Source organism: Oncorhynchus tshawytscha, linkage group LG02 (genome assembly GCF_018296145.1).
Source record: "Oncorhynchus tshawytscha isolate Ot180627B linkage group LG02, Otsh_v2.0, whole genome shotgun sequence".
Lineage (NCBI taxonomy): Eukaryota > Metazoa > Chordata > Actinopteri > Salmoniformes > Salmonidae > Oncorhynchus > Oncorhynchus tshawytscha.
In genome coordinates, this window is record NC_056430.1 from 52565794 (window position 1) to 52589106 (window position 23313).

General features: G+C 42.1%; 1 protein-coding gene and 1 non-coding gene across 2 annotated transcripts in view; one reads left to right on the top strand and one right to left on the bottom strand.

Annotated features, from left to right (window-relative positions):
• Positions 1 to 490: 490 nt before the first annotated feature.
• The window catches only part of eya2 (EYA transcriptional coactivator and phosphatase 2), a 67932-nt gene continuing 45109 nt past the window's right edge, over positions 491 to 23313 (bottom strand). Inside the window, exons 2-16 of the mRNA XM_024445392.2 lie at positions 22727 to 22795; positions 21632 to 21672; positions 20320 to 20444; positions 19901 to 20014; positions 13325 to 13401; positions 12829 to 13009; positions 12553 to 12692; positions 12017 to 12100; positions 6453 to 6542; positions 4517 to 4575; positions 3444 to 3604; positions 3034 to 3148; positions 2521 to 2642; positions 2029 to 2129; positions 491 to 1549 (exon numbers count right to left, since the gene is read on the bottom strand). Of these exons, the coding sequence (XP_024301160.2) occupies positions 1469 to 1549; positions 2029 to 2129; positions 2521 to 2642; positions 3034 to 3148; positions 3444 to 3604; positions 4517 to 4575; positions 6453 to 6542; positions 12017 to 12100; positions 12553 to 12692; positions 12829 to 13009; positions 13325 to 13401; positions 19901 to 20014; positions 20320 to 20422 (1428 nt within the window). The 5' untranslated portion in view covers positions 20423 to 20444; positions 21632 to 21672; positions 22727 to 22795 and the 3' untranslated portion in view covers positions 491 to 1468. The remainder of the gene's footprint in view (positions 1550 to 2028; positions 2130 to 2520; positions 2643 to 3033; positions 3149 to 3443; positions 3605 to 4516; positions 4576 to 6452; positions 6543 to 12016; positions 12101 to 12552; positions 12693 to 12828; positions 13010 to 13324; positions 13402 to 19900; positions 20015 to 20319; positions 20445 to 21631; positions 21673 to 22726; positions 22796 to 23313) is intronic.
• Positions 19055 to 19109, top strand: LOC112223361. The gene has a single exon (XR_002949298.1). It is a non-coding gene; the product is annotated as a U7 small nuclear RNA (small nuclear RNA).

Genomic DNA, 23313 nt, shown 5'->3' on the forward strand with positions numbered 1-23313 from the left:
ATTACGTGGATATATTGAAGTCACATCTCAGGACATCAGGAAGTTAAAGCTTGATCGAAAATGGGTCTTTCAAATGGACAATGACCCCAAGCATACTTCCAAAGTTGTGGCAAAATGGCTTAAGGACAACAAAGTCAAGGGATTGGAGTGGCCATCACAAAGCCTTGACCTCAATCCTATAGAACATTTGTGGGCAGAACTGAAAAAGCGTGTGCGAGCAAGGAGGCCTGCAAACCTGACTCCGTTACAGCAGCTCTGTCAGGAGGAATGGGCCAAAATTCACCCAACTTATTGTGGGAAGCTTGTGGAAGGCTACCCAAAACGTTTGACCCAAGTTAAACAATTTAAAGGCAATGCTACCAAATACTAATTGAGTGTATGCAAACTTCTGACCCACTGAGAATGTGATGAAAGAAATAAAACCTAAAAAAAATCATTCTCTCTACTATTATTCTGACATTTCACATTCTTAAAATAAAGTGATGATCCTAACTGACATAAGACATAGATTTTTTACGAGGATTGTCAGGAATTGTGACAAACTGAGTTAAATGTATTTTGCTAAGGTGTATGTAAACTTCCGACTTCAACTGTGGATCACCTAGGTCAGGGATGGGTAACTTTGATGGGTCTGGGGGCCACAAGAAACTGAACTCATTATGAGGGATGGTAGTTGCTTGCGGGTCACACCAACCACATTGAGAGCAAAGCATTTTAGCAGCCCTCCTCTTGACAGTGGAGAGACATTGTTTAAAAATGTTATAGTTCATTTGTGCAATTCTACACATTTTGCCATGGGGCGTAGAGAAAATGTGGAGCTTTAAAGAAAGTTTGCTACAATTCTACACATTTTGCCATGGAGCGGAAAGAAGATTTAGCAATTTTGTAACACATTTCCTGCAATTCTACTCATTTTGCCATGGGCGGTGAAGAACATTTGCTGTTTTACAGCGACATTTTTGTAATTCTACACATTTTGCCATAGGCTGGAGAGAAATGTTTGCAGTATTTAATAAGATATCTGAGTGAGACTGACTAACAAAATCAATGGTGGCCCCCGGCCGGTAATTCAACCATGATTGCTGGTTTAGATAGCTGACCGCTAGCCAAACTTACCAATCTAAAACATTTTAGCTGATATGGCCTAATTGACATAACAAGAGAAAAACTGCAGAGGCCACCAGTTGCCCATCCCTGACCTTGGTCATTATTTTCAGTGCAACGCTCTAAAGTTCCAAAGTGGGATAACTTTCACATGTAAAAGTCCCTGTGTGAACGGGTGAAAGCACATGTACAATTTCCAGTAACAATTGCGTTTCCCTGCTGATACAAAGATTGGTCCGTCATTCTTTGCTTTTTGTATGGTGGTGAATCGTCGCTGCCCTCAACCCAATTGGTCCATTGGACAGGAAGCGGCATCACCAGGCAGGAACTGGCTAAAGGCATGATGGGATTGTTATAGCGCCCACTAGAGGTAGTCCAGCTCCAGTGCATGACTTAGAGCCTCCAGGTCAGGCCGGCACGACACTCTCCAGAAAGGCATGTTCTTCTGCAAGACACAAACAGACATGTTTAGAACATTGACTAAACTAGCTAATGCAAGGTACAAAAGGACATGTTTAAAACGTGGAGCACTGGCTAAACTAGATACTGAAAGACACAAACAGAAATGTTTTAAATGCTGAACACTGGCTAAACTAGGTAGCTAATGTAACTAGCTGAACACTGACTAATGTGACTAGCTGGCTATTATTGTTCGGTTAACCACAGTCAAGTTGCCTAAGCTTGGCGAGCTAATACAATCTTAGACAGTGTTGGAGAGGGTTCAGTCAAACTAATACCGAACACAATTTCATCCTGCAGGATATAAACATTATTTTGTTTTTTCAAATAATAACAAGCAAACGCAGCAAATAATATGCGTGGGTGCATATTCAATTTAATCTGACTTCCTAGCATGAAACATAAGGCAGAGGGTAATATCTTGTGTACCCCCACATCCTTTTCCTGGTTACATGTGAGTCTCACCTTCTTGGCTACGGACTCTTCCTCCACTCCGTCCCCTATGACCACGTACACTGCTCGCCGGCCGAACCTCTGGGCCACACGCTCAAAGCAGCTCTCTTTCCCTGGAATATAAGTGTTGTGTTACTTCTAAAAATGTTAAGTGTTTAAAAGTGTTAAAAGTAACAGTTAACAAATAAGTGTTAGACATATGTAAGTGTTCAAATTCTTTACAAATTAAGTGTTAAAAATGTTAAACGTAAGTGTTAACAAATAAGTGTTTAAATAACACTTAATAAAAATTTCACAAACATAAACAAGGATCGCACAAAACCAAAGTCTGCTAGTACTAGATTGTTTTCGCAGCGTGGTTGGGAAACATTTTCTGTCGGGTACTACTATCTGTGCACAATCAGCCCAACTGTGAATATAATATTCCTTCCTTGACACGATGAGTTGGGCTTTTTAACCCTAACAAGTGTTCTACGCCATATCGAGTGCTGTGTGCTGCCTCACCTGTCTTGGTGGCACTGTAGATGTTCTCTATGGGGAACGCTGAGCCCAGACCATAGAGCAGGACCTTGGACAGGGCTGGGATCAGCTGGGTGGTGGTCACCAGCACATTCACACAGTTTGGTCTGGAAACAGAGAGATGTCAACACATGATGTCAATATGTGTGTCATGTTCAAACAAGTACGATCATTTCCTTGTGTCAGTTTGAATGGGACAAAAAAAGAGTGACAACAAGGAAAAAATACCAGCCAACGGATATTTCAGCTCCCGATCTTAGTCTTGTCAATATTTCCTGGTTGTGTATATACTGTAGCTCTATAGAGTTCCAGGTTCAATTTCAATACTTATTTATTATATTTATTAACCATGCAAAACATGAAAGGTCAATACATTTGGAGTACTGTCCATTTCATTTTTATGGATTACATACGCTAATATAACTTTACATAGTTTATTATTTTCTAAATAGTTCCACCATAGGGTAGCTAGGCAGTTGAGAAGGGGTGTGTCCTGACCTGGAGTTAATGAGGGCCAGGGCCTTGACAGCCTGGGTCAGCCACAGATCTGTCAGGACCTCCATCTCCCTCCGCAGCTGCAGCCATTCCTCCCGCTTGGGACTGCCCACCAAACCTGACACAATCACAATCGCACACTAACACATTATTCATCATAGATTGGTATACAAAAACAAAACACACATTGATAGCTGAGCAGTATATGAAGATGCAATGTTCATTATTTATTATGATCATACAGAATGAACCAATTTAAATTGACATTGTGATTTGTATATCAGTTAACCGCTAGAGAATATTTTACACACACACACACACACACACACACACACACACACACACACACACACACACACACACACACACACACACACACACACACACCTCTTCTAGCTCCTGTCAGAACCCACCTCCCACGTTGTTCTTGTAGGTGTTGTAGATTTCCTTTACTCTCCGGTAGCGGAAGGCTAGTTTCCTCATCCAGTCCACCCCACCATGGACACCTGAGCCCAGGCACAGAGTACCGGCACCCGCAGGGCTCTGGAACCCGTCTGTGCCAAAGTTATACATGCTGCAAGACAACAACCATGTCTAATCAATGTACACATTTAGTTGACGTTTGGTGGGATTTGACCAGTGCCTAAGACCAGAACCTTTAGTTACATGGAGTAGGCCTCGTATAATATAATAACTGAAGTAAGGTAATGAAATAATGGTTTAATACATTATGCCTAAAAAAAAAATCCTATAAAAAGAGCAAGGCTGAGACCAATAATAAAAAGAAAGATGCCAACCATGAGAGAGAGAGGCCTTTGGATTTAAGACCAATAGCTGACAGTATAAATAACACAATAAATCAAACAAATTGAATATAGAATACATCAATATTATAAGTGCGTTATATTTAAGTGGGAGAACATGCAGTTTGCAAATCCAATGTAATGAGGTTCATAAATATTTTTGTGTGGAAAAGGGTAACATGCTCAAAAGCACTTAAATGGTAAGGAACGCACATAGGCATTTGAGCAACATCTTGCACTTTTCAACTATTTCTTGGAAATCTATCCTAAAATTCTTCATCAATTTACGTAGTAAAATGTCTGGAATAAGCCAGACATAGAGAATGACAGTACTGTTCTGATGAGACGTTTAAGAATGATGATACTGTTATTACACGCACGCACACAGAAAAACACACAAACAGAAAGGGACAGAGAGAGAGAGAGAGACAGCCCACTGGGCACAGATGTCAAGTCAACGTCTATTCCACGTTGGTTCAACGTAATTTCACTGAAATGACGAGGAAACAATGTTTTTTTCAACCAGTGTCTGCCCAGTGGGAGATGTTTTCAAGAAAGAGAGCAGGACATATTTTCAATATACCCCCCCCACCCCACCCCCCCCACCCCCTCCTTTACTAAACCCACTCAGTTGGTTTAAGTGTGGGGCCGAGTTGAGTTCAAGAGGAAAAGCTGTACAGTACCTCAAGTCCTGCCCATTGTCGTCTGATGCCACGTCATCAATATGAACTTGGTCACATTCCTGGGAAAGGAGAGGGAAAGAAAGCGGATATATTAGAGAGGGAGATCCGTTTCAGAGCTGTGCACGGGCAGGTTTCTTAAGGGAGCCTAGGGGAGTGATAGAACAAAATAAAAAATGTTAAACAAAAGACAACAGGGAGGCGGAAATAGGCTGCTGGGACATCCAGGCGCCAGAAGACAAAAATGTACTTGGAATATGGGAGCGTACCGGCTCTACTTGACACCACCACACTCCACTAATAAACCCCACTAAGATTTATACCACATCAACACCTTTTGCCAACTGCCAAAGAACCTTCAGATATATGCCCACTAAAAACAAGATCCAATGAACAGTATTTTGTGTAGTATTAATGTATTATTATTAAATTATTAAGATTTCTGGACTTTTGATATATTGGAAGTAAGGTCTATAGTAGATATAAGGCAGGGTAGTGAACTACTGTGCAAAAAGTTGCTTCCTCAAACAAATCCTAAAAACGAATTTCCCATGACGCTACTATATAATACATGCACTATCCTCCCACCTCCTCTCCACCAAATCCCTTTGAATCTCCACTTCTGATCTGCTATTCTCATTTCTTCCCTTCTTTTATCCCCTGAAACCTACTTCAGTAAGTACTGACTTCAATCTCTTCTCTCACACAGCTACACCGGACTGAGACACAGGAAGACGCTAACTCATCACACTCTTAAATATCAGCATCCCTCATTCCCCCAATGCTCCCCTGACACTCTCCCAATGCTGCGACCCAGCTCCCACAGACACAGAGGGAATCGATAACACGACCCACAGAACCCAATAGGCTAAGCTAGTTTTTTTTATAGGCAGCTCTAGACCCCGCAGCAGTCATTTCAACACCTCTCCAACTAAAGTGATTTAATGACATGAATTGGCATGTAAGGACAAGTACATATCTGACGTGCAAAATGAACAGTGACATATGGAAGATTTTAGGCTATTCTCAAAGCACAAGACCACCACATTGTTGGAGCTAGTTAAATTAGCCTCCATTTCTTCTAAAAGCATGTTTCTCTATAACCTGGTTATCATAGAGCTTTTCCTAGCTCGTATCTCTTCATCGCGTACAGGTTACTCAGCCTGTGGCATCTATTGGTGCTCTATTAGCTGCTGACAAACCTGAAGGAAAATGACTTCATAAATCAACCACAGCATATGACTAACAAAGATGGCCGCCACTAGTCTACTGTTTGAATGGGGAACTAACAACAGAGGATGACAAATAGAAGGAACTTAAAAAGCGGGTTTGAAAACGACTTTTTCTGCCTTCTTCCCTTCAGCTGTTCCTCCTCCCCACAACTAATCTCCCTTTAAGAGACAGACACACACCTATAATTAACAACTCAGTGTTCCTTCTCACCACAAACCAAATTTAAGCCTGGTCTTTGTTAGAACAAGGCCGTGGAATGCACAGAGAAAAACCTACCTGTTGTTCATGATGTTAAAAATACTCCAGTTTAACCCTAGCCCACTTAAACAGTTAGGCTTTAAACTCAAATCTTTTGAGAATATGACAGAGTAACCCTAACAATATGAAAGGGAATCTTTTTTAAACGTGATGTAGTATTGTCATGAGGGCTGTCACATAAATCCTGGGAAAACTCCTGGCCCTACTGATAGTATCAATTGAGGATGATGGATATAAGCAACGTTATGGATGATGCATAATAAAGAGGATGGATGATGTATGTGATTCCTAATAACAACAGTATGGACGCTCAATGATGGATAATAAGCACAAATATGGATGATAGATTATAAACAGAAGTGTGAATGTTAGATGATGGATGAGCAACAGTATGGATAACGGAGGATGGATAAGAGATGATCGAATCCATCAGGTAAATGAGTCTCACCTCCAGGTCGTTGAAAAATAGCCGCGAGTCGGCCAAGTTGAAGATCATCTCCTCCATCCACAGCCCCAGCGACACTGCCTTGGACGAGTCCTGAAAAGGAGACAAAGACATTACAAAAGGTCAATACAGCTGTTTTATACAAGGATGGACTTAGTTGTCATCTACTCTCCCATTGACACCGATGCGAACATTTGTCTAATGTTTGTCTTAACTCTGTGAACATTTGACTAAAGTGGAAGTTAGGTTTCGCCCCTTCACGAACCACTTGTTCACATGTGTTTAAGAGGACTTACTCTCATAACATTACTTTGCATAGGTCATTGTTCATCTCAGGAAAGAAAAGGTTGTCTCTCTTGATGTTATTGGCTATAGAAACAGGTAGGACGCACAGTGGTAAAGGATTTATGAATATATAATGAATGTTGATCTTCTGCACGATACACCGTCGAATCAGCAGGACACAACCAAGCTTCAAATGGCAAATGAACTTGACTCTTTATCCACACAGATAGAATTGAAGTTCAGTTGAATAGACCTGACTGAGATGTCATAAGAGGTTTGGTATGTAATTATGACAAAGTGTTTAGTCTGATTATCTAACACTGGGTTTCCCTACCACCGGGCCCCGACAGAGAGTTTGCTACCAGGCTGCCTTGGCATAATTATATTTCTTTCCCTAGCCCACAGGATGGGTACTCAATTCACTCGGTTCTGCCCAGTCTGTGAGCCAGTAGTGCATGTCTTACTCCCTACAGCATCTTTGTGAAAATAGTGACACTCACAACACATGCTAATTGGATGGACTGGACCCCCATCACGTCTCTGACACAGAGCGAAAGCGCCTTGGTAGTTACAGTAGCAAGCATTTCTCTAGCCAGCTAGCATCAGGGATATATCTCAGGGATCCAAGAATGGTGAATTGAAATGGATTTAGTATTCTCCCAAGTGAAGTTTGCTTGCTAGACAGGAATTAGATTAAAATAATTGCAGATGAAAAGAAGTAGCAATATACAGTTGAAGTTGGAAGTTTACATACACCTTAGCCAAATACATTTAAAATCAGTTTTTCACAATTCCTGACATTTAATCCTACTAAAAATTCCCTGTTTTAGGTCAGTTAGGATCACCACTTTAAGAATGTGAAATGTCAGAATAATAGTAGAGAGAATTATTTATTTCAGATTTTATTTCTTTCATCACATTCCCAGTGGGTCAGAAGTTTACATACACTCAATTAGTATTTGGTAGCTTTGCCTTTTAATTGTTTAACTTGGGTCAAACGTTTCGGGTAGCCTTCCACAAGCTTCCCACAATAAGTTGGTTGAATTTTGGCCCATTCCTCCTGACAGAGCTGGTGTAACTGAGTCAGGTTTGTAGGCCTCCTTGCTCGCACACGCTTTTTCAGTTCTGCCCACAAATATTCTATAGGATTGAGGTCAAGGCTTTGTGATGGCCACTCCAATACCTTGACTTTGTTGTCCTTAAGCCATTTTGCCACAACTTTGGAAGTATACGTGTGGTCATTGTCCATTTGCAAGACCCATTTGCGATCAAGCTTTAACTTCCTGACTGATGTCTTCATGATGCCATCTATTTTGTGAAGTGCACCAGTCCCTCCTGCAGCAAAGCACCCCCACAACATGATGTTGCCACTCCTGTGCTTCACGGTTGGGATGGTGTTCTTCGGCTTGCAAGCATCCCTCTTTTCCCTCCAAACATAATGATGGTCTTCTGGCCAAACAGTTCTATTTTTGTTTCATCAGACCAGAGGACATTTCTCCAAAAAGTATAACCTTTGTTCCCATGTGCAGTTGCAAACCGTAGTCTAGATTTTTTTTGTAGCGGTTTTAGAGCAGTGGCTTTCTTCCTTGCTGAGCGGCCTTTCAGGTTGTCGATATAGGCCTTATTTTACTGTGTATATTGATACTTTTATACCTGTTTCCTCCAGCATCTTCACAAGGTCCTTTGCTGTTGTTCTGGGATTGATTCACACTTTTCGCACTAACGTACGCGTCTCCTTCTTGAGCGGTATGACGGCTGCGTGGTCCCATGGATACTTTATACTTGCGTACTATTGTTTGTACAGATGTACGTGGTACCTTCAGGCATTTGGAAATTGCTCCCAAGGATGAACCAGACTTGTGGAGGTCTACAATTTTTTGGGCTGATTTCTTTAGATTTTCCCATGTTGTCAAGCAAAGAGGCACTGAGTTTGAAGGTAGGCCTTGAAATACATCCACAGGTACACCTCCAATTGACTCAAATTAGGTCAATTAGCCTATCAGAAGCTCCTAAAGTCATGACATAATTTTCTGGAATTTTCCAAGCTGTTTAAAGACACAGTCAACTTAATATATGTAAACTTCTGACCCACTGGAATTGTGAAACAGTGAATTATACGTTTTAATGACTCCAACCTAAGTGTTTGTAAACTTCCAACTTCAACTGTATACTGCTATGGTATATAGACTGTAATCAGAAGAAATACTTGTAGATGCGCTTGTTTTGGGTTGCGTGCGCACCAGGTGCCATTCCAAACTCCAACCCCCCTAACAGTCATTATTTTCTCCCTGTTCAAACAGCCTTCTAAAGACACTGGCAGCCCTTCTCTCAGATTGACAGGACAGGTTCTATCACCTGAGCAGGAAGTCTGATTACCTTTCTGTCAATCATTCTTTCCACCAAACTGCAACCTACCTCTTTCTGTCTCTTTCTCTCTACCTCTCCTTCTGTTACACACACACTCACACATGTACAAACGCACGCACACACACAAGCACACACATACACACAGTTATTGAAGAATTCAGGAATGAAGAAGATACGCTTTTCTAAATGATGGGAGAGTTACAAATCTTCCGCAGACAACAGAGAAATCACAGTTTGTCAGAAAACAGTCCAGTACATTGTTGTTGTGGGGAGTGGCTAGGCACCAGCAGGGCAGGTGGCTGTGTGCTATACTGTACTGGCGCTGTGGCTGTAGTGGTGGTTCTACATCTTGGCAGTGTGACAAAATTGGAGGAGTGAGGCGTCAGCCAAAGGGGAGTGTTAGAATTTGAAAAATGACAGCCTTCCTCCCACCTCCAATTGATCCACAGCAAAGTGGATTTGGTGAATGAGGGGGCGAGGGAAGAAGGGGGGCAGAAAGAGAGTGTTGGGATGATGAGAATGAGGGGAGGTGGAGGAGAGGGAGGGAGTGTTTAGTTTAAATAGAGATAATTATCCATAATCACACTCCCTGCTAAGTCTTCTTCAATGCGGAGTGAGGTAGAAATAAAAATTAAAGAGGTCCAACTTACTCTTCCTGCTAATCACAGGCAGGAATTCACAGAGAACAAGAAAATATCAGAAAGCACAAAAAAATCCAGACAATTTCACTGATGCCTTCAGTGGTGGACTTTTCAAATCGTTCATGCAGAGTGGAAATTCACACTCTAAGAAAGAGAGAGAGCGAGAGCAACAGAGAGAGATGGCACGGGCACTGTAAGCCTACGTGTGATAAATAAAATGCCATTGGACCAATAATGTAGGGAATAAAATCCTCATGTGCTCTAGAGTTTACCTTGGTTTTTCAAAGGCAGTGAAAACAACAGTTTTTCATCACAACCATTTTTTTCTGCCCCTTCCTGGGTCCAGGCTTCCCTTGCTTGCCTCAACAGAGGCCAAACACTTGTTTACCTCAATGAGTTTGGTCATAATACAATGACTGTCATAAGGAAGGAGTTACAATATAGTCTGTCTGGTCTAGACACAGCATCATGTTTTTTTTAAAGAAAAGTTGGGATCCTGTTTCTTTAATATAGGGAAACCTAAGCTAACATAAACATTGGTCATTGCCTGACAGTGAGCATTATTGTGAGAAGACATATCAAACTCACTCCTACCTAATTGAAAACCAATTCCTGGCTCGTAAATAATCCCACTAGGCCTTTGGTCGGAATCTTTTTGGGGGATTTGAGGATTCTACCTCCCCCCACCCAAAACCTTTTTTTTTCTGGCATGTCTCAGTTTTGATGTCAGAGCATGTCGGATTGAAGTTTGCCGTTTCAGCGGGGAAGCTGGGTGGGTGGAATCAGGAATTTGGCACACCAGTCAAATGTCAACACTTCCATCCTCTCCTTTCTCCCCGACAATATGTTGAAAAAGAAACAACAGAGTGCCAAAATGGTGGAGCGCTTAGGCCTAATACTTGTTACTCTCTCCCGCTCTGGCTCTCTCTCTCCAACTCCACGTTTACATCGCGTCAAACCGCAGCGGGACCGTGAGAATTCAAAACACTGTTGTGGCCAAAAAAAAGAAACATGACTATTGTTGCCCTCATCAGCTGCCTGTCTATTATGTAAAGGTTAATCAGCTGTCAATCAAACAGTGGGACGTGGGTTGGCCAAACAAGTCCCCTGGATTATATAAAGAGACAAGAGGGCACAGAAGGAAAACACCAAGCGTGTGAAAAGTCAAGGAGAGAGCAAAGGACAAAAACACATCTTAAAAAGTTAGGCTTTAAGGAGTGAATCCTAACTTCCAGTAGAATATTAATTTAGTCCCATTGACATCAACGCACACAATTCCACTGGAAGTTAGGATTCACCCTTAACTGATATTGCATAGTTTATATCATCAAGTATTAGGTTTGCAAAGGGAGAGAATATTACTGGAAACATTTTCAGTTTACTAGTAAACCACCAGAATTTTGGTAACTTTCAAGTATTTATTTTTATTTTATCAAATTACATCTAGTGGCCTTTTTGGGTACTTCAGATTATCACAGGTGTCTGTAATTATCTCTGGCCCTCTGTGTGGCCGTATCAAATGTAAAATATATACGAATAGGTCTCCTGAGTGGTGCAGATGTCTAAGGCACTGCATCGTAGTGTTGTGGCATCACTACAGCCTGGGGTTCGATACCAGGCTGTGTCACAACCGGCCGTGACCAGGGGTCCCATAGGGTGGTGCACAATTGGTCCAGCGTCGTCCGGGTTAGGGGAGGGTTTGGCCTGAGGGGGGCTTTACTTGGCTCATCGTGCTCTAGCGACTCCATGTGGTGGACTGGGTGCCTGCAGCCTAACGTCAGTCGTCAAATGAACAGTGTTTCTTCCGGCACATTGGTGCAGCTGGCTTCTGGGTTAAGCGGGCAGGTGTTAAGAAGCGTGGTTTGGCCGGTCATGTTTTGGAGGACGCATGACTCGACCTTCACCTCTCCCGAGCCCTTTGGAGAGTTGCAATGAGACATGATCGCAATTGGATATCACAGAAAAGGGGGTTAAATGACACAAAAAAACAAAAAAAAACATACTGTATATACAAATGACAAAATAAGAATATGTTATGCTAATGTTATTGTAAATGTAAATACATTTTTATCAAGTCTAAATGACCAAATGACCATAAATGACCTGTTATTCACCAAAATGACTGATGATTCCGCTTACTTTGTTAAATTACCAGTAGCTTTGCAACTATCAAGGATTAGTTTAAATAAGCCGTCAAATACTTTCAGGGTTATTTAATTTGAAAAGTGATAATGGAGAGAGTGTTTTTAAGTCATAGAAGTCCATTTTTTCTACCTTGCCAAATCGTGTGGAGAAGCTCCCTGTGAGCAAAGAGTGGAAAATGATGATGGTCTCGTCAAGGTCCCACACAAACACACGCTGGAAAATAAGACAAAGACATATTTAGCCAAATTGTTATTTTTCTATCTCTACGTTGAAGAGAAAATGACAGTGCGGGCTACACATTCAAACTGATCAATCAGTAGAAAAATGACTTGGAAAATCATAAAAGACCACCAAGAGCTACTAAACTATTTGTAAATGTTGTGAACTCTTTTATGACATTTACTGAGTGAGGTCTATAAATGACACTTCTGATGATTTCTTTACAGTTATGGAAGTGCAACTTCACTTTAAACCATCTGTCTAACTGTCAGTAACCTGTGTTCTTACATTTTAATAACAGTATGTCTGTGGTCTGTTGTGTGTCTATAGTGTCTGTGGTCATATTGTAGCTCAGTGTGTCAATGGCTACCATTGACGGGATGTGTGTATATGTGTGTGTGCACGTGTGTGTGTGTGTTTGTGACTTCCATGGACTGTAACATTACCTCTATATCTGAGTCCAGGGGAGGCTGTGGGTCACTGACTCTTTTCCTGCCCCTCAGTTTCCCGTCTGAGCTCCGTCTGGCTGGCACCCCCTCTGGCTCTTTCCCTGGGGTGGGGGGGCTAGGGGGCGGATGGTACTCTCCTGGAACACACACACACACATCCTGTCAATGAAAATGTCTAAAACACCAAAGAACATGACAGAAAGATAAATAGAATGCTAAGAGGATAATAAATCATTCTCCAATAAAGAGAAGAGGCGGGCCAACCATCTGTACCTGGGTGGGACTCAGGGCTGTGATTGGGCACCACGGCAGGGTGTTCTGGATGCTGATAGGGTATGGGCGTGGTGATGGTACTAGGGCTGATGTTGCTGCTTGCGAGGTACGGGCTGTTGTAGTGTGTGTTGTAGTATGGCGAGTACTGGCTTTGGCTGTAGCTAGAGTATGCTGAGAAGTCCTGACAGAGGGAATGGGAAGAATATTAAAGACTTCCTAAGATGTATGAAAGAAAAATACACAGAATATTACAAATGATGACATATTGGGCTTCACCCTTTCTTCACAGATTTATAAAAAAATATATATCTACCATGTCGTGAAAGAGGCTATCACTGAAGCCAGATGAGTGGCACATTCAATTGTAAGTTGCAGTATTCCAAACCCATTTAATGCCATCCCAGCCATTTGGAAACTTTTTGTACTGCGAGAGCTGTTTTTATTTGTATAAAAGATTGTTGTCCATAATGGTGTGCATATTACATCCTGTGCTGACCTGTTGTGTGGGGTTGAATGGAGTTGAGCCTGTGATGGGGTTGGCTCCCTGGAAAATCCCAGAAGGAATACTACTACCTGGAAAACAACATTAAACCAACTTCAAAAACAGACTCACATTGACTGACATTTACAGAAGTTGGACTTGCATTGAACGCTCCATTGAAAATATATTTTTATTGGTATTGTAAAACCAATACATTTAACAAATGGAACTAAAAACAGGCAAATTTAAGAATGCAAGGCAGTTAAACGTAACTCAACAGAAATTGCACACCTATCGTACAAGTATATAAGTCAATTACCCCTCATTAATGGGCATAACTATGCATTTGTAACAATGTGTACAAAGTGGATCGTGAGACAGCATTAGCCCTAGAGTTGCAAAATGATGGTAACCTTCTGGTAGAATTTCACAGATTTTCCAAAAATCCTGGTTGGAAGATTTCCAGAATAAGAAGGGAATAAGCAGGAAACAACACCTACTGTAATGCAATCAACTCAACATTAATCACAGAAGTAGCTTCACAACATGGCCTCAAAACACTGACTTGCCTCAACCCCTCCAGGGAGTATGGCACTTGATTTATGAGTCCCAACAAGAACAATGCAGTTGGGGGGGAGCCTGGTGTGCTAGCTAGCTACTCCATCAGTGTTATCAACTCTGCTGAAGGAATGCCTTCCTCTGGGCTCTTTTCCCCCAGCCACACTCGTGTGTTACCCCTCAACATCCCTCATTCCCTCCATCCCACCACCCAAAACCTAACCTTAGATGAATGACTACCCAGAACCACCCGGGAGTCTCCCAGGACAACACAACATAGTCTTCAAAGCAACAACACAAAGAAATCAGAAGGTCTCCAAATAAACAGTGGAGTTTCTGGTTTTGATTTGGTCTGTCCTTTGTAGTGTAGTGTGTGGTGTGTGTGCGTGTGTGTGCGTGTGTGTGCGTGTGTATGTGGGAGGAAAGGTCTGGTGGTCTTGTACATGGAGTTGCCATGGGAGTTTGTTTCAAGCCACTCTAGGTTTTTGTTTACCTGTACTGAAACACATGAAAGAAAGCAGAGTCGTCACATGTATTCCATTGTTAGAATACCAGTGTTTCAGTCTTACTTTCTGACAACAACGGTAGCGGGCTGAAGCTGGAACAGACTGACATTTCGTCCAAGCTTAGATGAATGATTCTGCTACAAAATACAGAGCAAGAAAGTATAAATATAACAAATATACAAAACTCTCTTTGAAGATCAATGTGGATTCTATAAACCTGCTTTGCTATAGGGCCATATTCTCATCTCTCAAGTTTGATCTTGAGTCTCCTCTTTTGGGTCGTATTCATTAGGATCAAACAGAATAAAACTGGACTTGTCCAATAAGAAACGCTCATTTCAGTTTTCCATTGCTACAATGCGTACTCATGAATATGACTCTTAAGAGTGGCCCTGCATTCCCCTGTCAGTAAGTCCATGCAGTTCCTTCATTAGCCTCCCCTCCCAGCACCACAACATGCACCTTAACCTCTAACCTCTGACAGAGCAAGGTCAATTTCACGCTGCTTTGAAAGCCATCAAGTCCTACTGAGCCAAGCATACTTTGGGTGCTGAAGAACTGGGGAATGTGTGGAGCACAGACGCACACACATGGAACACATGGACACACACGTGCAGACACACACAAACACACACGAGAGCGTGCTGGTTCGGGCCGTGGTGTGGGTGTGTGGGGAGGAAGGGGCCTGACCTCCAGAGAGGAGAGAGAGAGGAGGAGAGAGAGATTGCTGACGCCAGGCACCCAGACCGCAGCTAATGGAGAACAGGCGTGGAGGAGGACAGACGGGCACTGCTACGGACACCCACCTGGAAATGACAGGACCCTACTCACTGGGCTCCAAGTCAGAGGGCCATCATGATGGAGAGATCAGAGAGAAAAAGAAAGCGAGAGGGAGGGAGGTACAGTGGCTTGCGAAAGTATTTACCACCCGTGGCATTTTTCCTATTTTGTTGCCTTACAACATGGAATTAAAATGGGTTTTTTTGGTGGGTTTGTATCATTTGATTTACACAACATGCCTACCACTTTGAAGGTGCAAAATATTTTTATTGTGAAACAAACAATAAATAAGACAAAAAAAACTGAAAACTTGAGCGTGCATAACTATTCACCCCCCAAAGTCAATACTTTGTAGAGCCACCTTTTTCAGCAATTACAGCTGCAAGTCTCTTGGAGTATGTCTCTATAAGCTTGGCACATCTAGCCACTGGGATTTTTGCCCATTCTTCAAGGCAAAACTGCCCCAGCTCCTTCAAGTTGGATGGGTTCCGCTGGTGTACAATTCATACCACAGATTCTCAATTGGATTGAGGTCTGGGCTTTGACTAGGCCATTCCAAGACATTTAAATGTTTCCCCTTAAACCACTCGAGTGTTGCATTAGCAGCATGCTTAGGGTCATTGTCCTGCTGGAAGGTGAACCTCCGTCCCAGTCTCAAATCTCTTGAAGACTGAAACAGGTTTCCCTCAAGAATTTCCCTGCATTTAGAGCCATCCATCATTCCTTCAATTCTGACCAGTTTACCAGTCCCTGCTGATGAAAAACATCCCCACAGCATGATGCTGCCACCACCATGCTTCACTGTGGGGATGTTGTTCTCAGAGTGATGAGAGGTGTTGGGTGTGCGTGCGCCAGACATAGCGTTTTCCTTGATGGCCAAAAAGCGAATTTTTTTATTTTACCCCTTTTTCTCCCCAATTTCATGGTATCCAATTGTTTTAGTAGCTACTATCTTGTCTCATCGCTCGGGAGAGACGAAGGTTGAAAGTTATGCGTCCTCCGATACACAACCCAACCAAGCCGTACTGCTTCTTAACACAGCGCGCATCCAACCCGGAAGCTAGCCGCACCAATGTGTCGGAGGAAACACCGTGCACAGGGCAACCTTGGTTAGCGCACACTGCGCCCGGTCCGCCACAGGAGTCGCTGGTGTGCGATGAGACAAGGATATCCCTACCGGCCAAGCCCTCCCTAACCCGGACGACGCTAGGCCAATTGTGCGTCGCCCCACGGACCTCCAGGTCGCGGCCGGTTACGACAGAGCCTGGGCGCTGCAGTACAGCGCGCTTAACCACTGCGCCACCCGGGAGCCCAAAAAGTGCAATTTTAGTCTCATCTGACTCATCTGACTCATCTGAGTACCTTCTATATGTTTGGGGGATTCTCCCACATGCCTTTTTCGAACACCAAACGTGTTTGCTTATTTTTTTCTGGACATTCTTCTGTAAAGCCCAGCTCTGTGGAGTATATGGCTTAAAGTGGTCCTATGGACAGATACTCCAATCTCCGCTGTGGAGCTTTGCAGCTCCTTCAGGGTTATCTTTGGTCTCTTTGTTGCCTCTCTGATTAATGCCCTCCTTGCCTGGTCCGTGAGTTTTGGTGGGCGACCCTCTCTTGGCAGGTTTGTTGTGGTGCCATATTCTTTCCATTTTTTAAATAATGGATTTAATGGTGCTCCGTGGGATGTTCAAAGTTTATAACCCAACCCTAATCTGTACTTGTCCACAACTTTGTCCCTGACCTGTTTGGAGAGCTCCTTAGGCCTTATAGTGCTGCTTGCTTGGTGGTGCCCCTTGCTTAGTGGTGTTGCAGACTCCGGGGCCTTTCAGAACAGGTGTATATATACTAAGATCATGTGACAGATCATGTGACACTTAGATTGCACGTAGGTGGACTGTATTTAACTAATTATGTGACTTTTGAAGGTAATTGGTTGCACCAGATCTTATTTAGGGGCTTCATAGCAAAGGGGGTGAATACATATGCACGCACCACTTTAACGGTTAACATTTTTTGAAAACATTTTTTGAAACAAGTTATCGTTTTCATTTCACTTCACCAATTTGGACTATTTTGTGTATGTCCATTACATGAAATCCAAATAAAAATCCATTTAAATTACAGGTCGTAATGCAACAAAAACAAAATAGGAATAACACCCAGAGGGGTGAATACTTTTGTAAGGCACTCTAGGAGAAAGGACTGGCCATAGAAAAAAGGATAGATCTCAGCAAAAGAGAGAGGTAAAGTGAGTGTGTATGTGTGAGAGAGAGAAATAGAGGGAGGGAGACAGTCAGTAGGAATGAAAGAGGGTAGGATGGCCAGCCATTTGTAAAGTAGAGAAGAGATCAGAGCGAAAGGCAGAAAGAGAGGTGGAGTACTGACCTTGTATGTGTGTGTATTTGGGTGTTTGTGTGCCAGTATGTGTGCATGCAATCGTCTGTGTCCGTCTGTATTCATCAAGATCTCATTGTTTTTCATTTGAAACTCGAAGTATGCACATCTATTTTTTACCCATTCGTTCTGCTTGGTTAGATGGTTAAAACAGAAACAATTCAAAGGTTAACAGTTTAGGCATTATTTCAGAGTGGTTAAGGCAAGGGCTATGGTTTGGGGAAGGCTCTGCAAAACTACCGACCTCATACCATCAAGTATCATCAAGTATTCTCACGGCTTGCTAGAGTATTCTGAACTGCCGCAGCGCAGTGGTCTGAGCAGCGCACTTTGGCTCCGAGCATCACCAGTTCCTGTTTCACCAATTTTTTGTGTGTGTGTGTGTGCAAGCTTTCATGTGTTTGTGTGTTAGGGTTTAATATTTTCCAGATAATCAACACATTCTTCCTCCCGAGAAAATTTTGAGAAATTACCAGACATCCTGGTATTACCGTGAAAACCAGCAGTGCTATTTGAAAGCATTCACTGACTGTACAAAACATCTTCCTTATATTGAGTTGCACCCGCTTTTGCCCTCGGAACAGTTTAAATTTGTTGGGGTATGGACTCTACAATGTGTTAAAAGCAGTCCACAGGGATGCTGACCCATGTTGAGTCCAACACTTCCCATAGTTGTGTCATGTTGGCTGGATGTCCTTTTGGCGGTGAACCATTCTTGATACACATGGGAACCTGTGAAAAACCCAGCAGCATTGCAGATCTTGACACACTCAAACCGGGGCGCCTGGCACCTACTACAAACCCCGTTCAAAGGTACTGAAAACTTTTGTCTTGCCCATTCACCCTCTGAAAAGCACACATACACAATCCATGTCTCAATTGTCTCAAGGCTTAAAAATCCTTCTTTAACTTGTCTCCTTCCCTTCATCTCAGCTGATTGAAGTGGATTTACAGTAACAAGTGACATCAATAAGGGATCATACTGTAGCTTTCACCTGGTCGTCAGTCTATGTCATGGAAAGAGCAGGTGCTCCTAATGTTTTATACACTCAGTGTCTGGAGAGACATGAAAATAGCTGTGCAGCTCCCCATACAACCTGGCAGAGCTTGAGAGGATCTGCAGAGATGAATGGGAGAAACTCCCAAAATACAGGTGTGCCAAGCTTGTAGCGTCATACCCAGGAATACTCGAGGCTGTTATCGCTGCTTCAACAAAGTACTGAGTAAAGGGTCTAAAAGACTTATGTAAATGTGATACTTCAGTTTTTTGTTTTTTAAATTAATTTAAAAAACTTCTAAAAACCTGTTTTTGCTCTGTCATTATGGGGAATTGTGTGTAGATTGATGAGGGAAAAAACACAATTTAATACATTTTAGAATAAGGCTGTAATGTAACAAAATGTGGAAAACGTCAAGGGGTCTGGATACTTTCTGAATGCACTGTACACTGCTCATTCCCCTCCCTATATCGCAATTCAACCTCAGTCCAACCTACTTAAAGGTTATGGAAAATTTGCTCTTTCAGTATTTCTCCAGTAGGTTTCCTGAAGGGGAAAGCCTCTACTTCAATGTCAAATATAATAAAACAAAAACACTATAGTAAATACTACAGTAAAGTCTGCAAAAACACTACAGTGAATACTACAGTAAAGTCCGCAAAAACACTATAGTATTTTTTTTATGTGGGCATATAGTAAGCATAAACATTTATAGAAGCCATGCAAGTAGCCTAAAGGATGTTTTCTATTGGGGACTTTATGTTGAGTAAACATGGTAGGCTGCTAGCGTTGTGATGACTGGTCTAATGTGACCTATGAATGAAGCCAGAGAGTTTATGTCACACATGCATATTTTGTATTTTTACATCAGCTAATTTTGCTCCTCTCTTTCTCGGCATATCCTCTCACCAGTTGTGATGTGTTCAAGGGATTCTTGGGGAGGGTAGGCTATGGCCATCCTTTTTTTTTAGCTCTGATCTGATGTTTCCTGTACGCCTACATCTGTTTGCAATGGCATGGTAGGAGAACCTGTAGGACGCACCGACCTTGTGCAAGTAAAAACGGTAGGCTACAACAGCACACACACTCACACTGAGCGTTATAATTATGCAGATAGCAAAGAAGAGAAGTCAGATTTAGACATTGTATATAATTTAACAGTTCCATTTCCCCGGCTGTTCATAGAAATAATATATTATAATTGACTAGTTTCTCAACATTATTTATCTTGGGAAACGAGAATGGGTTTGGGGAGGATATCCCAGTAAAACTTGGTAATCCGGTTACCGATATTAAACCCTAGTGTGTGTGTGTGTGTGTGTGCGTGTGTGTGTGTGTGTGTGTGTGTGACTGACCGGGTGTGGAGTAGCTGTAGAGGCCCTGGCTGGGGGGAGTGCTGCTGAAGTTGGAGTAGCTCAGCAGACTGTTCTGTCCTGGAGAGTGGCTGAGGCCATCTTCTGTCTTAATGTCTGCAGAGGAAAGGACATAAGGAGATAAATGATCTACACTGGATTCAGTTACTGCAACTGGTTACACTGTATTTCACAGAGGGACATGCTGTAAAACTGGGTGTGTTGTAAAATGCGGGCAGCATTAAATCAGTTTGCGAGCCACATTTGGCCTGCGGGCCTGTAGTTGGAGACCCTGGTGTAAATGGATGTGGAGTTGTGGTTCCTAATCACGGTGCCTTAGATGCCATACTTTCAAGACAACTTTTAAACAGTCATATCCCCACCTCTTCACCCCCCGTATTGAATGATATGACAGTACTTACTGTATGAGGGCATGCTGTAGCCCTGGGTGTGGTATGTATACGGTGTGTAGGGTCCCGCAGACTGGAGGGCAGGGCTGTACTGGGTCTGTCCGTACGCCGCCATGACAGCTCTTAGGTCAGCTGATCTAGAAGGAGGAATTAAAGACTGGTAAGTTGCTAACAACTTGGGGACTATATGTATTGTCCAAATTGCCATGTTGGCTGCTTAGCCTATGCTATGCTAGGCTATGACTAAGAATTGTCACACAACAGATGGCATCACTCCTCCAGGACGCTCGTCCCTCAACAGATCTGTCTTGTAGGACCTGGAATTCATATTGAATATTGACAATTCAAAAAAGTTAAACTTAGTTCCAAATTTCACAATCTCACTGCACTCTCGTATGACTCTCCATGAAATAGACAAAATAACTAGCAAGCTAAATTATTACAAACGCTGTGGCAGTGATTTTGCATGTGAATATTTTTAAAAAGCAGACAAATTCTGGTCACCAGTGCAGTGACTTGATCCGCTGTGTTGCTAACTGTTGTAGTTAGCTACTTTACTGACACAGTTAGCTAGCTAGTTAGCTAGCACTTCTTTCACTTACATAAAAAGCTTGCTTAGCCTGTTTAAATTACCCTGAAGTTGTAGACATGTAGCCCCACAATTAAAAGGGACTGACTGTTATCAGAAATCAGCCCGTAGATCAGCATGTTTCTCTGCGATCGTATCATTTGGTCAGCTGAGCACAGTCAGCAGCTGATTCGGGGGGCTACTGCAATGACTCATGGCAAAAGAACAGCTGCTTCATGAAAACTCATAATATTGTAAGCATTGGCACTACTAGCTACAGTAGCTTGCTAGCTAGCTTTTGTTGGAAGATTCAACATTGTGTGTGCAGCATTGTGAGTGCAGTAGGTATCTGGTTGGTTAGCAGCATCGTTGCAGTCAAAGATGATTTCAGTGACTTGCTCAGCTAAAGTTATCAAGCTAACGTTAATTTTGGACATATTATGCTAGCTTTTGTGCCATAGTCAAACTTCAGAAATACTGCTCATTGAAGCACTATAGCTCTTAGCTATATGTAAAATGGAGCGACTAAGACTTCCTCACCAGAAAAGCATCAACCTTATTGGCATAGTAATTGTTTTAGCTTCAGCAGAAGATGTCCCCTTGGTAATATTTTCAAATGGTAGACAGCACATTGTAGCATAACTACTTTTGAGCTATCCTATTACCATTTGCAAGATACAAGACAGATCAGTGCAGGCAAAATCAACGTGCTATCTAACGTAAGACAATGATGACTAAAATCTCAACAACACTCACTTGCAGATGAAGGAAGAGTCTGATATGGAGTCTTAGTGTCCCTAGAGGAGAAAACAAATAAAAGAAACAGAGAAACATGTATAAATACCAATAAAAAATAATATTCACTGAGAAATGAAAAGGGTAATAAATAACTTGAGATATGATTTCAGTGTTAAAAGGCTTTATACGATTCCAATTTCAACACTTAACCATAATGCCATAGTATGACATTTGATAAAACCAGTCTAATCCCACAGTGACTGTACGTACATACCCCAACCAGAAGCCATGGATTACAGGCAACATTCGCACTGAGCTAAAGGGTAGAGCTGCCGCTTTCAAGGAGTGGAACTCAACCCAGAAGCTTATAAGAAGCTCTTACTTTTTTTAGGTATTTTCTTAAAACTGCATTGTTGAATGATAAGGGCATGTAAAGTAAGTATTTCACTAAGGCGCATGTGACAAATACAATTTGATTTGTTTTGATTCCACTGTTTAAGTTACGTTAAATACCTGCTGTTTCTTTAAAGGAAAATACAGTGTGTTACAGCCTTAATTTAAAAAAATTACATTCAGGTTTTGTGTCACTGGCCTACACACAATACCCCATAATGTCAACATGGAATTATGTTTTTAGAATTTTTTACTAATGAATATAAAATAAAAAGTTGAAATGTCTTGTCAATAAGTATTCAACCCCTTTGTTATGGCAAGCCTAAATAAGTTCAAGAGTAAATTAAATAGTGCTTAACAAGTCACACCCCTGAGTGAACAGAATCACCTTTGCCAGCAGTTACTGCTTTGAGTCTTTCTAGGTTAATCTTTAAGAGCTTTGCACACCTGGATTGTACAATATTTGCACATTATTCTTTGAAAAATTCCTAAAACTCTGTCAAGTTGATTGTGATTTTGAGATATTTCTGTATTTCATTTTCAATAAATGTCCACATTTTTTAAAAAGCATGTCATTATGGGGTATAGTGTGTAGACAGGTGAGATTTTATTTTATTTTATCCATGTTGAATTCTGGCTGTAACACAACAAAATGTGGAATAAGTCAACTGGTATGAATACTTTCTGAAGGCACTGTATATTTTGCAAATGTCTACTTACTTGACTCTGTAAAGAGAGGGTTTTCTTCCCTGGCAAGGGTGTCACTCAAGGTCCTCGCCGTCAGCTTTCCTGTGGAAACAATAGTGAATAAGCATTAGAAGTATGCGGCTGACTGACACAAAGCAACATGCCTCGGGCACTGACTTACTCAAAAGTTGGAACAGAACTCAAATTTGGGCCAAAAGAGCAGGGGGATAATTATCGTACTTGGAGAGTTCACAGAGTGATTTAGGTTTAGGAAAGAATGGAGTTTTTGACAGGGGAAAAGAGACTGACAGCCGGACAGACAGGCAGACAGGCTGACAGACAGGCATGCTACAAGTCGGAGAGAGCTGACGAGGTTGATACAGTATAAGAATGCACCATAAGGGATGCCACTGACAGACAACAGTCAAATTACACCCGTTTCTTCTTCCTCGTCAGTCAAAATGGCTGTTTGTTAGTAAGAGCTTGACGGATGACATAGTTTCCTGGGAAAGCACAGAAGAATTCCCCACTTCTTTGCTTCTCTCTCTGTCTCAACACCGTGGCACCTGTACAGAGGTGTCACATCACAATGACTGCGGAGAGGTAAACTAGGTCAAGTT